The sequence below is a fragment of the Triturus cristatus genome, chromosome 7 (assembly GCF_964204655.1).
Source record: "Triturus cristatus chromosome 7, aTriCri1.1, whole genome shotgun sequence".
NCBI lineage: Eukaryota > Metazoa > Chordata > Amphibia > Caudata > Salamandridae > Triturus > Triturus cristatus.
The window spans coordinates 721,829,719-721,847,231 of NC_140590.1; the positions used below are offsets into that span (position 1 = coordinate 721,829,719).

Consider the following 17,513-nt stretch of genomic DNA (forward strand, 5'->3'; position numbering starts at 1 on the left):
GTCTGGTAGATAAACCTCTGTGTTAATAAACACATTCAAAGAGGTGGTTGGGTACAAACAAACAACAGCCACAATACTGTACATTTTGAACGTGTAGTTAAATAACTGTTCATCGAGTACCTCATTGGCTGATCATTCCATGGCACTACCAAAACTACATTTGGACACATTTGCTCAACTGTAAAAGACCCCCATCTATGGGTCATTTAACAACTCGGGACTTTGGGGTTAGGTAAACCACTTTGGATGCTGTGTAAAAAAGTAAATACAAAAATTAATGCAATGAAACTAAGCAACCAGTACTGTCTAAAACACTGCGAAAACTGACACACATTCTGGCATTTTGTTTAGTTAATGTCGATTTCCTCATAGATGCGAGTAAAGTACTCTTAATAGCTTAATGAAATCTGCAATCTTTTAACTAATAGCACCGGGCGACCTTTGACAACTAGGCAATGAATGCATTTTCATGTACCCCCGAAGCCCCCTGCTCCCGCCCCGTTGGCAAACTTCATTGCCTCCCAGTGTTTTGGCGATAACCAAGACGCAGGATAGTGAGTCAAATAGTCCAGAAAATGAAAGAGAAGCCAGGATTCAGATTCACATGTTCCGATCCCGATCGCATTGTTTAGTCTGTAAGCACTACTTTTATTAATGAGTTTCGCATTATTAAAGCACCACGGTGTGCATGTGTGGCAACACTTTACCCATGAGGTATGTACAAAGCAATTGTTGACACAATCCACACTGCATCTTTTTCAATATATTTATTACGAAGTGCAGGACCTTTCCAAGGGATTTTGTACATTACATACATTCACTCCAAAAATAAAACGTGTAGGTAAAAAAGAAATTGCCATTTACAACATCAATAGCTCCAACTCACAAATGCAAGACCTATTTGCATTGCAAATGCTTGTTTAATGTCTTCATCACTCTAATGTCCTTAGGATGCCTGCCACTTTTTATCCCTGCTCTGCCAATTAAAGGTACAAGTCAAAGGAGTGTGCTCTGACAGGGATGGTTAACACTAGTCACCTTCTCTTGATGTCCCAACAGCTGTTTGCCAACTAACCTATGACTGTTGCGCGCATAGGCTTCATGCACTGCTGAGTAATGCATAGGGATGCGGAGGCAGGGATGGTGTTTGTTTTACGCACCAAGCAACCTTACAGCTACAGTTTACACCCCACTGAGATGGCCTCCATCCCTCCCAAGCCCTGCTGAGTCTTGTCCGACTCTACGCCCATTTAGTCAATTCCCGCTTGCAACGGGGCTGTGCTTTTTGAAGTGACACTGCTATATGGTGCGTAAAAAGTCTCCATTGGCCGTTTGGAGCATTAAGTGAGGCCAGTGTGAGGGGGCACTACTGATAAATTCCACTACTACCCACATCCCCTTCTTTGATTGTTTACTGTTCTGTAATGAATTCTGCGAATACAGATTCAATGGTTTGCCCCCTCCTGTCAACCTTTTTTGGGGAAGATGACAAGTGTTTACCCTCGAAGTGTGTGGAATATGATCGTCTTTTTGTCGATCTACAGAATGAGGATTTCCTGAATGTATTTATTTACCATTTGTAAAGCTCCTGGTTACACCCAACGGTGTCCCCCCATGCTAAGATTCTAACCCCTTAAAAAGTAGGAGAGAAAAGGGGAGAAGGAGAACTATGCCTAAGCTCGAGAGAGCAGGAACACTGAAGGAAGACAACAAGATATTCCTTATTTTAAGGATGAAACAGGCAAGTATTTAGTCCTTTATGGAAGGTCCTTTCAATAGATACAGATCTCAAATTCAGTGGCAAAGTGTTCCACTTTTTGGCTCCAAGATAGCTAAAACATCGGGCTCCCATCTTTGCTCTTTGATTTCTTGACACCTTGACCAAGTGAGCCTCTACAGATCTTAGATTACGTATATGTGTGTAAGGAGTTATCATAGATTGTAGGTAACTCAGGCCCTTCTTCCACAAAATTCTGTGGCAGTAGCACATGGCCTTGTAGGTAATCCTCTTCTACACTGGCTACCAGTGAAGAGTAAACAGAGGTTTAGAGGTAGATGCTCTTCTCAGGAGATTAAGGACCAAACGTGCGGCAGCGTTTTGGATGCATTGAAGTTTAATTAAACTTCCTTTAGAAGCTCCCAGATAGACAATATTACCATAATCTATTTGAGATGTAACCAGGGCATGAACAATAGTTTTTTCTGGCCGCTACAGGTAGTAGGTCTAGGAGTTACTTTAGGACTTTGTGAGTCTCTATGCACTTGCAGGTTACCTTCCTAATTTAACTCTCAAACTAGAGTTTAGGATCAAACGACACTCCCAAGATTTGCAGTTTATGCTTTTGAAACAGGGGTTTGCCCCAGGCCGCAGGCCACCAGGCCGATGACCATATAGAAGGCACTTTCTCGACTATCATTACTTCCGTTCTATTGCCATTTAATTTTAGGCAATTATTGGACATCCAGGAGGCTAGCTCCTCTAGACACAATGAGAGTTGAGTTGCAGCCAACTCCGTGTCCTGAGATAGGGTAACAAGGAGCTGCATATCGTCTTCATATGACACAATTGTTACATCGTGTTTTTCCATGATTTCTGCAAGGGGGCCAATATAAAGATTGAATAGGGTATGGCTCAATAAAGAGACCTGTGCGACCTCTTGCATGAGAGGAATACTTTGACATATGCGGGTGCTGGACAACCTAGAAGCTACACGATAGAAGGAAGGAAGGCATTCAATGTAGAGCTGTACCTCTAACCCCCCATCGACTTAACCTTAATTAGGTTATACAATATGGTGTCGAAGGCTGCTCTTAAGTCCAATAATACCAACGCAGCTTTTGTCCTTCATCAGCACACTTTCTCAAGGTTTTAGTTGCAAGAAGTAGGGCTGACTCCGCAGAGTGAGAAGCTCTAAAACCCGATTGCCTGGGATGAAAATAATAAAGGATCCATGTCCTTTTTGCCATTCTTGCAAGATATCTAAAAACTCAGATAAGATTGTTCTCACATCTATCATTATAGATGTTATCATGAACCCTGTAGCAGGTTGATAAGTACAGCTTTAATCCTTTTGGTGCTAAAGATGTCTAGCGTGAATTGTTCTCGATCTCCTCCAAAATCTCTACTACTTGTGCTTTCATCAGAGAATACATTTTACACCTCTTATCCAAAACTTACCGACTCTCCCAATCACTCTGGATTGAAAAGCCCAAACCCCTCTGTAAGCCCTCCTCTGAAAAATTAACCTACGATCCATCTCAGATCAAACAGGTCCCATTTGGAGCCTAGTCGCATCAATGGTGTATTTCCACTTACAATGCTGGCATATTTTAGATTGTTATTTTCAATAATCTTCCCTTTGGAGGAACTTGACAATCTCATGTGAGAGTCATATCAGCACTGAGCACTGCCTGGGGACATCGGAAAAAACAATTCTCTCCTATACACTCCGTTCAGTGCTTTGCAAGAGGAACCACACCAATGCACAGGCTGACTTGCCACTCACTATTCGGCTTTTTGCTGTTGCAGCTGGGTCCCCATCCTATTGCTGCACTCATTTCATGGGGGTAACTAGTCATAACCGCCTGACACTGAAATGCACAGCTGCTGTTGCCTCCCTGAATACCATTTAACTTTTCCGTCAATCGCTTTTTCACTGGTACCACGTTGTTCTCTCAAGAGCCTGCCTCAGCAAACTTTGCAGCTGTTGCTTTGTCAGTGCTGCCAATTTGTAAGGTGGGCTCTGTGGTGTAACCTCTTCCCCAGCCTAGGTCCCCGCCAATGACTACTCCATACATGGAGCATTGTTTTACACATCTTTATTCATCTGAATGTAACTGCAAACTCAACATTCTAAACCAGACTTCAATGCATTCTGCTCAAACACATACATCACAGTTCTAAGGAGTCACTCAGGAGCCAAAAAAGTTCCATCATTTCTAACTTGCAAGACACTACATCTCCCCCTCTGTTAAAGATTTTTTTTCCTTCAAAATATGTAGATAGACATTTACAATTAAATCTCTTCAATCAATCTTTTTGGCACTTTAATTGTTCGACCTGATCTTATTCTTGGAAACAGGGAACCGTGTTCAACAATGTCCAGGATATTCGCCAGCAGTGTAGAGGTAACAGCAGTCCCTGATGGTTCAGACCCAGTCTCTCCTTCAACAGTTATATTCGATGAACGATTAATTAAAGGCCTTAAGTGAGAAGAGTCTCTGGTAACAGACTTTCAAGAGCGCTGGGCAGTCACCATGTATTCCTTGGTAGACACTACTTGAAAAGGTTCTGCATTATATGGAGCATCAGATTTTCTTCTCTGCAACTGTCGTGCGAGTACTCGATCTCCTTTCCTAAAGATTATGTTCCCTGCAAGTCGTCTTTGGTCAACAAATGTTGACATCTTTTGTTTGTTCACCAAGTCTTTCTCATGAGTTATTTTCTCATCTCTTTTTCTCCGATTGGTCCACTGAGGCAGCTTGGTGTTGATTGCTATCCTGAAAATCTCTGTTGCAGGACTTTGACCTGTGGTAAAGTGGGGTGTCGAACAATAAGCTCTGAAGGTAGAATTCAACACAGTTTTCAAATCGAGCTTCTCAAGATTAGCACACTGCACTACTTTCTTTAGTGCATTCTGAACCGCTCAACAAGTCCGTTGTCCTGCGGCCACAAAGGTGTGCTCTTCTGATGCTTTATATTCAAATGCTCCAACAAATCTTTAAACTCTTAAATATTGTAAGCGTGCAATTGTCAGACTTCACTATGGCTGGAATGCTCCATGTCGCAAAGATGCCATCTAGTATTTGAATGACTCGTTCTTGTGTAGCAGATGAAAGATCTTCAATTAATGGAGATCATGAAAACTCGTCTATTATAACCAGCAGGTGATATCCAATGTCCAGTGGACCGAAAAAGTCAATGGCTATTCTCTCCCAGGCATGCTTCGGCAGTTCTGATATGCTCAAGGTGTGGTGAGTAGTTTTTGTAAAAAGGCAGTTGCATAGAGGACAAGTCTTTAATTCCTTTGCCACCCTGTCATCATGATAAGGAACCCAGACACGGTCCTGGAGAGCTCGTTTTGTGGCAATGATTCCACAATATTCCTCATGGGTCACTTCAATTATTTTGTGTCACAGATTTTTCGGAATCAGAATTCTCGACCATCGTAGGATAACTCCTTTCTGAGTTATAGAGAGTTCACCCTTGACATTGTACGTTTTTGATATTCACCATTATTGGTGAGTGGTCAAATGTGTTGGTTCCAAGACTGATGTGTAATTATATACTTCAGGTTTAACATGTCTCTATCATGGCAGTGCCAATCTGGGCTATTGAAATGGCAGCTGGTGTGTTTGATTTTTCAATAAAAATTGATATAGGCTTCAGTCATCTTGGAGGAAGTACCATGACCTTGTATAGGTACATTGGAAAAGTAGTCAGCAGGGTTCTGATCTTTCCCTGGACAATGCACAATAATGTAATTATAATCGTGTAACCGTAGTGCCCATTGTTCAATGCGAGGAGGCATTTTGGCCTTTGGATTGCCAAATATAGTCAATAAAGCTTGATGATCCGTTACTAGCGTAAAATGTTTTCTGTATGGGAAAACATGGAAATGTTCACAAGTCCATACCACAGCTAAGCTTTCTTTTTCAGGTTGTGAGTAAGCAAGTTCTGTTTGAGACAAACTTCCACTTGCCAATGCCACAATATGCCTTTGAAACATCTCTCTCAGAGGGTGCTAACTTCCTGCACCCAACTGTCGCACTGCGAGAACGGAAATCTTTCCTGAAACACTTCCTTTGTAGTTATGTGATTTTTAACAATTCATCAAACGTAATCCAAATCTTATTTCATTTATCTTCCTTTTAACTTTATCACCACGGAGACAATATGTTTGTGCTGTATTTGTTTATTCAACATTTTCAAGTGCCTGACGTTGCCAATCCAGGCTTTTACGGAGGCATGTGGAATCAAACATATTTTTAGAAAAAAAGTGAGCTTATGATGTATTCCCAATGCATTTCGAATTTTTACAATTCTTCGTCAGGGGTTAACTAAAATGAAATAGAAGTGATAAAGGTTGTAAATACAGTGGGATTTTATTCTTGGTTTAGTGTTAACACGGGTTGTTTAGCAGTAGTTTTTTTGGGAGGAGGAGGAGAGAAAGTAATGAGTTATGTTTTTTGACACTAAGATAGGTTGAGCAGCGAGTTAAAATGTTCTTTCTATTTCATTTTAGTTAACCCCTGACGAAGAATTGTAAAAATTCGAAATGCATTGGGAATACATCATAAGCTCACTTTTTTTCTAAAAATATGTTTGATTCCACATGCCTCCGTAAAAGCCTGGATTGGCAACGTCAGGCACTTGAAAATGTTGAATAAACAAATACAGCACAAACATATTGTCTCCGTGGTGATAAAGTTAAAAGGAAGATAAATGAAATAAGATTTGGATTACGTTTGATGAATTGTTAAAAATCACATAACTACAAAGGAAGTGTTTCAGGAAAGATTTCCGTTCTCGCAGTGCGACAGTTGGGTGCAGGAAGTTAGCACCCTCTGAGAGAGATGTTTCATCATGTAGCTGTGATAAGGGGCGTTTTCACGGCTCCTGTCTGCACGCATTTCACCGACTAAGTTGGAGAACAAGCTTAACGCATAAAGGGAAGGTGTGCATTCGCTCAACTATGACTTATCTGCTTAACAATATGCCTTTGAGCATTTGTGTATCCACTTTGCTGTGCAAGGATAGCACCTAACCAGATGGGGCTAAAATCAACAACAACCTCTTTATGAAGCTTAGGATTGAAGCTCACCATTTCCGTAGCATTCTCACATTCATGTGACCAATGAAATTAAACATTCTCTTTCGTCAAGTCTCTCAATGGAGCATTTATAGTGGCAAAGTCTTGTAGGTTACTGGAACAGTAACTGGCCATGTCAAGAAATGAATGCACCATAGAAACATCTTGTGGGCGATCAGCATTTGGCCCAAGCGCTTTAGCTTTGTGTTATGGAATTCACACTTGTCTTCATTCAAAGTAAAAACAGCTTCAGAAAGCATATGTATAAGAGCTTTATTATGTTCTTTTTGTGTAGCTCTGAAAACTAGTAAGTCATCGCTGTAATTGAACGCATTCATGACAGGCAGTATGATACGTTGCATGACCTCATGAAACAGTTCGGCAGCGAATGACACACCAAAGCATGGTCTTTTGTATCAGAACAGATCAAAATGTGTAGAAGAGGTTGTAATGTACCTACAATTTTCTTCAAGTTCTAACTGATGATAACCTTTATTTAAAGCAAGGCGAGAGAAGACATTTGCACCATTGAATTGCATTATGTCAGCAATATGTGGAACTGGATGTCATTCTCGTTCAATGGCCTTGCTTGTCTGACGCATGTCAACGCATATGCGTACGGCTCCTTCACTATCCTTTTTAGGCACTACCACTATCAGAGAAACCCATGGCGTTGGACCAGTTGAACTCTCAATAATGTACTGCTTAATTAAAGCTTTAAGCCTTTACAACATGTTCATTACAACGCACATACCTTTACCATGCAAAATTGTACCACGCATGCCTTTACAAAAACAATTAAGTATTTGGCAGGTAAGTATAAAGTCTTCTACATATATGTAGGTGTACATATTAGATATGTGTATTTAAGTACAAATGCATACATATATGTTTGAGTGTGTATATATATATATATATATATATATATATATATGTATGTATATATATACACACATATATACATACATATATCCTTATCGACCCCAACCCCTAAGCCCTACCAACCCTAAACCCTAAAAATACCCTTGCCACCCAATACCCTTACCCACCTTAAACCCTAAAAAACCCTTTCCAACCAAATGCCCATACTTACCCTAAAAAACCTTTGCCACCCAAATACCCATCCCCACCCTAAACCCATAAAATATCCTTACCACCCAGATACCCCTACCTGCCCTAAACCATAAAAATACCCTTGCCACCCAAATACCCTCACCCACCCTAAACCCTACAAATACCCTAGCCACCCAAATATCCCTACCCACCTAAATCCTAAAAATACCCTTGCCACCCAAATACCCTCACCTACCCTAAATCCTAAAAATACCCTAGCCACCTAAATTCCTCAACCACCCCTAAACCCTAAAGCACCCTTGCCCTAATATATCTTTCAACAAAACATCTCCAGTTAAGACGCACTGGAAAAGCAGATTAATTCCATAGACTCTTTTAATGAAAGGAAACTGGCATTTTCATTCAGATGTATTTCATTGCCTTACACGTTTTAGCGCAGGCAGCTCTTGGTCACAGACTCCATGATACTGCACAGAAATGGTGAACAGGCACTCTCCTCTGCATGTTCATTTAATTAGCCCTCAGTGGGCCTCACAGATGAGTTCAACTAAGTGTTGCATGCTAGGATCAGTAGTGCACTTTCAAAATTCCTTTACCTTTAGTAGGTTTCTGTGCTGTAGCAAAATGTTCATTTAATTTAAAAGCTCTCCAGTGGGCATCCGAGATGAAAATGTTCAGTTTCTTTTTTCTTTTTTGCTTTTCCACTAAGGAAGACTCAGAATAGTTCCATGTCCTCGTGGCCCCCTAAAATTGTGCATGGTAAAGGCATGCATGGTAAAAGTATATGTGTTGTAATTAGTACCGACTGCATTGTAAAGGCTGTTTCCCGCCTCCTCCATGGTGTTCCTGTGGGTACAAAGCAGGCATCACCACTTTGTTGTTCATGTACAAGATCTTCATCAGCAGATTAAATGACCCTCCAAACATTTAATATCAGGTCATTCTGCACAGGGGTAATTGCAAAATGTTCACTGTTGTACCCCTGTCTTCATGTGTTATGGTGGAGCTGCATGCTTGTGGTGTCATTTAAGGAAGCGGATAAAGCACAGCACACTGAATAAGCATCAGCCTTCATCTTCATCCACACCACTTCATGTGTGAGGTCAAAATATTTACCTGGAATGTCTGGGATCTGAATAATTGACAGGAAGCAGCCTAGGAAGGTGCCGAATACAGAAAAACGACAATTTACTGGGCCAATAGTGAAGGGCACAATTTATATCTCTGTATGCTCTGCAAATGCAAGAAGTGGCTGCCTTGGGGTTCAAGCGAAGTCCCACTAGTAGTAAGAGATACAAAAAGGGATTGTTGATTATAAAATGATTTGCCTAAATATAGTCCTAATTTGTACATAATTCCACCAAGGAGGTAATACTGATCTGGGGGAAGATATTAAATACATAATTGATCATCACCTAGACAGAACAATCACAACGCAGAAGCATACCCAAAACTCAAAAATCAGAGGTAAGTTTCGAAGACCAGAGGATGGAATAGGAGAATAGGAGTGAGAGACAGAGATAGAAAGCAAGGAGAAACACAGAGAAAGAGTAAAAGAAAGCAAGAGAGGGAGCGAGAGCAACAAACCCACTGGAGAGCTCAGAGCTCTGAAAACGTTAGAGCTGAAAGAATTGCAGTACATCAGGGGCGGCTGGTGACATTTGAAGGTGGTGGGCGTGGATGTCCGAGTTGAGTGCCCGGTGGTGGGAGGGGGAGGGGGGCTCGGGAGGGTTAAACTGACTTCTACCAAACAGAAACAATGCCTGATGCCTCCTTTCGGCAACCAAAGCTCAACTCCGCGTGCGCACAAATCTATAAATTAAACCACCCAAGCCACAATCGGAAATTTCTGAAAGTACTGTACACGTGCGGTACTCTAAGACTTCTGCACTGCAGTCCCCACCACAGTCGATCTTTTACATTCGCACCTCCTCTCATAACTATAATTAAAGCCTGGCTAGCGCGAGAATGTAATAGCGCAGAGGAAGTAAATCGTGAAAATCATAATTTAATGAGAGAAGAGGGCATGCTTGGCATTGAGGCTGTAATTTCCCCCATGCAGGCATGCCATGTCTGTTAAAACATAATTGAAACTGTGAATGTTATGCCACATCAATACTGTTTTTCCGAGTGTTGACAGCACCTCTACATTAATGTTATGACGGTTCCCTCAAGAGGAACCCAACATTTTATAATTCTCTTTGGCTCAAATTTAACCCATCGCCTCGTAAGCATTTTTTAGGCGGAAAGAATATTATTACAGCCTTGACAGGAAAGGATAGTAATAAAATGTCTCTTCATTAATGGGCCACGGATTTCTGTAAAAAAGAAGAAACTGTTTTTTTTTGTTGTTGCATATTTATATAGCGCGAACTCGACCCGAAGGTATTGGAACGCTTAACATAGCACCGGATTTACATTACACATTCAGGCACGGAGAGATTAAAGTGATTTGCCCAGAATCACAGGATGTGGACGCGACCTCGAGGCTCGAACCCTGGTTTCCTGCACCAGAGGCGGCAGCACGCTGATTGCAATGTGAAGCCAATCCAGGGAGGGAAGCCTGGAACGAGCGCGCTTCATGGGAGATTGTATGCTGCAATCTGTGATTGGGTAGAGAGAGACTGCGCCGGCAATTCATTTATGACCCGTTTGTTGCATAATGTGCGGTAAGTTACAGCTCCCAAACAGGTACCGGCGATTACATTTAAAGCCATCATTCCAAGAAAGTTTCAACTGTTGTTCGTAAGACCAATTTTTATCACCTTCCTGCCCATAAAAACATATTAAAAATAGCACAAAAAGGTTTTATTGAGACAATATTTTACAGAAACTGGATTATTTAATTTTGTGCCTACCTGGCGTCACTCTGCTTGTGCTTTCCTAGCTGCCGAATCGATTCATTATTTTTCAACACAACCTGCATCGTTCGTGAATGTTCATGAGCGCCACCCGCTGCACTGTTTATTTTGCACGATCCACTTACCAAGTGACATCGATCTCTGCCCAAGAAACACATCAGGGCCTGTGGCGTGTGAGAGGCTGGAGGGAGAGTGTTCTGCAGTGCGGTGCTGTGACTGTGGCTGGTGCCGTCCTGAGCAATGCACAAGCTCCTGCCTCCCATTGTCCAATCAGGAGGCCTGGGACTGGCGTGAAGGAAAGGGGCGTGTTCCGGTTGTGGCCACCCACTGCCCTGCCCCTTGCCATTGATTTCAGTGGTGCAATGCTGAAGACGCCTGGGGCGCAGCACAGGCGCCCCATTTGAAACCAGGCATTTTCCGCTTTCTTTGGCCACTCCCTTCATGATGATATCACTCATTCCGTATGTGCTTCCAGGGCGAGCAATATTACTCGCCCCAGCCCGCACATGCGCAGGAGGTCTCTGACCTGCTGTGACCTCGTCGTCGTCCGTGCCATGAAGAAAAAAAGTCTGAGTCAGACAATTTCATTTAATTGTATTCATGTATTGTCTATGTATTGTGATCGACACATGGGGCAGAGAGCACTTCTTTTGAGGCTGCTGCATTGGTGTGGTGTCCTTCTTGTCTTCCTCCCCGATCCTCGTCCAGAGGCTAGTGGGGCAACGCCCCATTCGCCCCTATGCACCAGCCGCCACTGCAGTACATCCTGGAGAACTGCGCTCCCGAATGTGAAGTGGCATTACAGCATGAAAAGGTAGTGTTTTTTAAAAACAATACATTCAACATTCATTTTAACAAACATTAAGCCAGGTGGCTTTTGGATTTTCTTCCCAGAATTCCACTCTCCTGAATAAAAGCCTTTCCGATAAATAAAATAACGCAGGGGTTTCATCGCGTTTTAAAATAACATTCAATTTTCAATTACCATGAATAAGCTAAAATAAGTACATAATGAAGAGTTTGTGCTTTCAAGAAACAGAAACACTGTCTGTTTTAAGTAGTAGTTTCTATTGAAGGCGCATGTTATAAATATTGGAAACTCGGCTACAAAGTGAATCAGAAATGTCCTTGGTAAGTAAGAGCCAGTGCAACAAATATTGGATTATTCATCACGTGAATTCCTGTAGCAGCACATGTACTCGGCAAGTGTAATGTTCCCTTAGCTGGCATGGGAATGGAAAATGCTTTTTTGTTACTTACAATAAAAAGTGTTTTTGCAGCAGTACACTTTTCGATCTACAAGTTCTAAAGGAAGCGGTAAATAGATTGTATAAGAGATGCAATAAAATATCTCCAAACGTCACAGATATGGGTGCAGAGTTGATTCTTTTATGTATTGTTATCGTCGAACACCAACTTTTCCAATATAAATCCACTCAAGCACATTGAAATGGAGGACTAAACAAGCATTTGCAATGCAATAGGTATCGCAATTGTGAGATTTTGACCTATTGGTATAGTAAATGACTATGCCTTTGATAATAATAATAATAATAATAATAATAAAAGGCATTGTCATTTACAATACCAATAGGTCAAAGATTGGAAGAGGCGAGACCTATTGCATTACAGAGAGCGCGATGCCCCTGAAGCGGGCGCTGCGCTCACCATTAAAGTTAATAATAAAAAAAAATGAAACAAAGCGCAGCGATTCTGTAATGGGCACAGCGCTCACCATTAAAGTAAAAAAAAAAAAAAAGGAAAAGAGTGTCACGTCCCTGAAGTAGGTGCCGCCATCAGCATTCAAGTAAAATAAAAAAAATAAAAAAAGAAATGAAACCAAGCGCGGCGTCCCTTAAGCGGGCGCCGCACTTAGCTGAACATAGTTAAAAACAAAAAGCACCCACCATTGTCCCGTGAATGCTGTGGGGGTAGGGGGCAGCCACTTGTAGGCGCACTGCAAATACAAGAAGCAGCCGCCACTGTCCCCATTATTAACAAAAAAGTGCTCACCGACTGATAACGCAGACCGTGTAACTAGACAAGTAAAAGGTCCAGTCGTTATGGGAGGGAACAAATGCAGACAAGGCAGTACCAAGGAGGGACCAACAAGCCTCATAACGAATTGGAAGCCATCGTTTAGGAAGGAAAATGCCACGAGCCAATCAAAAACATGGGTGGAGAGTGGGCGGGGCTTCAAGTCCACACGCCAATACTGCATGCCTCACAGCAGCGCATGTGCTGCCCCGGCTCGACCTAAAAAGGTTTGTTTTTCAAATTGTTTCTATTTTCCCATCGTCTCAGAACATAGTGGTAGAAAGTACATGTGTTATTATATATTCTTGAATACATTTGTTCTTGCTTGCTAATTTCTGTTAATCTCTCTGTATAGGATTAGATTAAGTCTTAAATTGAAAGAACCCGCCTCCTACAAGAGTTCCTTAGTTACAACACCTCTTACTAGGCCACGGCCTGCTTAGATGCCATGAACTTGTTTCAACTTACTCAAAGAACTGTATGTGGTAAACATGTTTTGCTAAATATGGCACCAAGACGTTTCCTTGAATGGACTTTTAGGGTATGTTTCATATGACAGCATAGACACTGTTTTAGACAAAAGTGTAAAGCAAGGGTTACGTGCTTCACTTACTGTGCATCAGCTTTTTTAAGTTGAAAGTACTTTGAGGGAGGCAAATTCTAGTTTTAAAAAAACGGAAGAAAATCAGGGCGGACCAAAGTAGGGATGCTGGATATACCGTGTATGAAATATTAGTAGCCAGCTTGGGCAGTTATGCCTCCGACGCATACAATACATAGCACTGGCTACCAGCTATTTGGCTTTTAGAGCTGCAAATAAAGTAGGTTATGATAAGCCCATTGAATGGTCCACATTCTATCGCCCTCAGTGAGATGAAAGCGCAAGTCAGTTCCTGCCTGGACTCATACATGTGGTCTGAGGCACACAAACGCTTCACTTGTGTCACTGAAACACACCGATGGGTACAAGCCCTGTGCTCCACTGAGTCCATCGATTCTTGGTGGCTTTGTGTCTTGCTTAAGTCCTTGGACATTTGGAGGCATTGTGTGCTTCCCTTTAGTTTTGTGAAGGTCACCCATCTGCCCGAACCCTGCAGGTGAGCCTGCCACATGCCCCAATGAACATCTGTGCGGACCCCAGTGCTCTACTGAACTCACTGACGTGTAGAGTCGCATGTATCACTGGGCCTCTTCCACGTGCAGAGGTCACTTATCCACTGATCCATTCGTGTGCAGGCCTCGTGGTTCACTGAACATCTCAATATGTGGAAGCCGCACATCTGTCTAAGTCCTTTACTGTGAGGAGACTCAAATTTCCACCAAGCTTCACTACCCCCTTTGCATTGCCCTGTGTCCCTCTGAAGCCACGGAGACCCTATGTCGAACTGAACCCCTTGATTTGTGAAAGGCTTATTTTCCCACCTGGCGGATTGGTTCAGGAGTCCGGTACTTGCAGCAACTCCCGACGAGATGCACCGCAGACTCCAGGCTGATCTTGTGACCTACGGAGACATAAATGGGTTTCGCACTCTTGTCGCAGCTTTTTAGGGCCTGTGGGATGGGAAATAAAGGCATCATTAGAGTAACCATGGTGACTTGTGCAACAGAGTCTATTGTACTTTCTCAGTGTAACTCAGCTGGCATGCATCTCTAAAGAAGAGACGTAGATTATTATGTGTCCCGCTAACTTAACACTTACCCCTCGCTTATTCATTTTTCATGGGAAAAGTTTCCCAATGCATTTTCAAACTGGTGGAGTAGCGCCTGTAAGGTGCCTCTTCGAATTCTAGTCCCTGGCAACCTGGATGCAAACTCAAAGTAGCCACTTATCTAATTAAAAGAGAGAAAAATGCCTGACCCGTTTGTAGGGAGACTTCCTAATAGATAACAGACTAAAATAGACAGGGTACAGCCTTTTCAATGCCCCCCTCCCCCCCATCTACCTCGGGGGTGGGGGGGGGGAGAATCAATGTAATTCTTCATAACTCTTCCTTCTCACTATGGACCTGACACTCCCTCCTGAAACCAGCGTCAACACCATCAGTGAGTTAAAAAAAAAGTAGATGTCTGGCTTTGGGCCGGACTAAACATCTAGCCATCTCAAGCCTCTTTAGCAGGTTTGCACTGGACATGAGGGTGCAAAGACAATGCTTCCTGAGTGACTGGCTGCCTAAAATATTCAAATAAACCTTCTTCCTTAATGGGATCTGAACCCTTTGCCCAGCTTCCTTGGACTGAACTGAGTAGGAACAAGACCTCTACACCCAGTACATGAAGGACATCCTGTTAAAGGCCTGCATGGACCTGGAGAGTACTTCCTGTAAGTTGGAGCAGCAATACCGCATTGTGGGCATACTTACCCAGCACCAGCTATTCTTCATATTTATATTGTGGCACACTTCTCTAGCCTGGGTCTGTGACTCCCAAGTCCCAAACGTGCTGCTAGAGCGTCCAGAGACACTTGGAACCCCTTGGTTGACCACCGCCATGCATGGCATTGAGGGCCAGCAACCGGTAGCCTGTATTGGTTCCTGTTATCTCTAACTTTCACTGTCATATTAAAATTCACAGTGCCCCCAACCCTTTCCAGAGGGAGCAATAGGACAGCATGAACCCTCCAGCATAAAAAACGGCAATCAGCCGTTTCTCAGAGATATCATCCCTGGAAGGTCCATACCATGACTAGAAGCCAAAAGAGGCCCCCAGTGCAGCTGTGCACACACTGCATTACTGTATAGCAACAAAACACTTGGTAGCCTTCGATCCCAGTATAAAAAATTACTTTCCTCGAATTTCATTATTACAGGTGACTTGAAACACACCTATTCCTCTCTAAAAAATATAACATAGCTGCTCAACTGTAATAACTTATTACAGATGAGTTCTGACATCTTAATGCCTGCTGCCAGAAGCCAAGGTGAAAGGCAGGACCCAGGGCACAATTAAAGCTGCACTAAAAAAAAAAAACGAAACATGGCATTTCCTTCTTATGATCTGTTTCTGTAGATGACCAATGATGAGCAGAAAGAACAAAATTATAACAACATGTTTATTGTTCGCATCGTTTAAGAGATTTTAGAACATGTAGAATCTCCCTGCATGTTTCTACACAATCCGAGCTACAGCAGTTTTTTCTTTAATTTAACATGTATTATAATAATTAAATAGCTAACTGATTTTGTGGGTGTGTTTAATTTTGCACTAGAGATTCTACTTTTATTCTTAACGTTTGCAAATATCCTATCTCTTTCATATGAAACAACAACGCACCGAGGATTTAAGTGGTTTATGGGAAATGTGATGGTATGGCCATGCATTATAAGGAAGATGCTGAAGATTCTCAGCATATTGTAAGCCACCTTCGAGCTCTATGACCTGATAAAGGAACTCACCCTTTGCCCTCGTTCTGCTAAATGGTCACAAACTTCTCAATGGCTTGCAATATCATGATTATGTACGGCACAGAGAACTTTATCCCATATATATAAAAAAGCTCGTTTGGTTGATGTAACTGATTTCTGATGGCAACTTCTAACAGCAGATTCCTCATCTTGTGATTATCGTCAGGTGCCAGACTGGATCCAGAAATTTTGAAAGCAGTCTTCTGCATGCCAATAGGTGAAACCATGTGACTCCACATTGATTTTGTTATGCTCTGGAAATGACAAAAGGAGCCACATATAAGTGCCACCTATGCACGCTGACATCAGTTCTTTTCATTCTGTGTCTTCAGAAGCAGATTCAGCGCTACGCTCCTATGTTCTTCCTCACAAAGAGATGTTTCCTTCAAGCCTAAATTTATTTTCGGTGTGCAAGGGATGTCTCTCCTGAAGACAACCTGATTTAAGTTTTGTACAGTTTGTTGGAAACAAATGTCTGTTAAAGATCCCCACCAGGTGTGCCTCTGATGCTTGGATCAGTCACACAACTCCAAGGCCACTGACGACTGAGTAAATGAACCCAAAAGCCATTTAAGGTCGAGAGGTGAAGCTCTATGTGGTGAAGCACTGGAAGGCTCAGTGAAGTTCCAGGTTCAAGTCAAAGCCGAGAGAGTGAACTTGATGCCAGTCCTGCTTTCGCTCCCGAAATCCTTCCTGAAGCCGATTTTCCGCGAAATAAAAATCTTCGGGTAAGTCAATGAAAAAAACAAGCGGACTCAGCACCCTCCTGGCACTCTTCAGAGAAGGCATGAGGGCATCACTGTGCCAATTGGTCTCAACTGAGGCCAAACCCAGAACTTAACACGCCTCAGCCCACTGTGAATCCATCAGACTGACACTATCCTACTACCATGCAGCCGTGCACATACTTTGCACCAGCTTCTTATCTGAGACTCTAATCAGAGCAAGCATCATGGAGATGACAATGGTGGGAATGAGGAAGGCCTCGCTCCTCTTTATGGTGCTGGTGGTTGGTATATGGACCTAAAAGAATGCAGTGGCCTGGACACTTCAACCAACACAGAGCTAGTATCTCCCCCTGGACCACCACCAGAGGAAAGCAGTTTGTTTGCCACAGCCATTCGCAAGGCAGTCAAAGTTCGTGACCTTCACCTTCTTAGTATAGTGGTCAAAACAAATGTCCTCACAGAGGTCCCACAGGCTCCTACTGAACTACTACTACCTTGTAAAGAGGCCCTAAATGGCACATTATTGGGTACCTGTGCTAAATCAAGGTTTAGTCTTCGAGTTAACTGACAAGCCGCAAGCCGCAAGCCGCTATTGGGCTG

At 42.5% G+C, this 17,513-nt stretch overlaps 1 protein-coding gene across 2 annotated transcripts in view; it reads right to left on the minus strand.

Moving 5' to 3' along the window:
- The window catches only part of ENDOV (endonuclease V), a 202,229-nt gene that overhangs the window by 37,926 nt on the left and 146,790 nt on the right, over positions 1-17,513 (minus strand). For both annotated transcript variants that reach the window (XM_085617425.1, XM_085617424.1), the window contains exon 7: positions 14,207-14,335. In XM_085617425.1, coding sequence (XP_085473551.1) covers positions 14,207-14,335 — 129 coding nt within the window. The remainder of the gene's footprint in view (positions 1-14,206; positions 14,336-17,513) is intronic.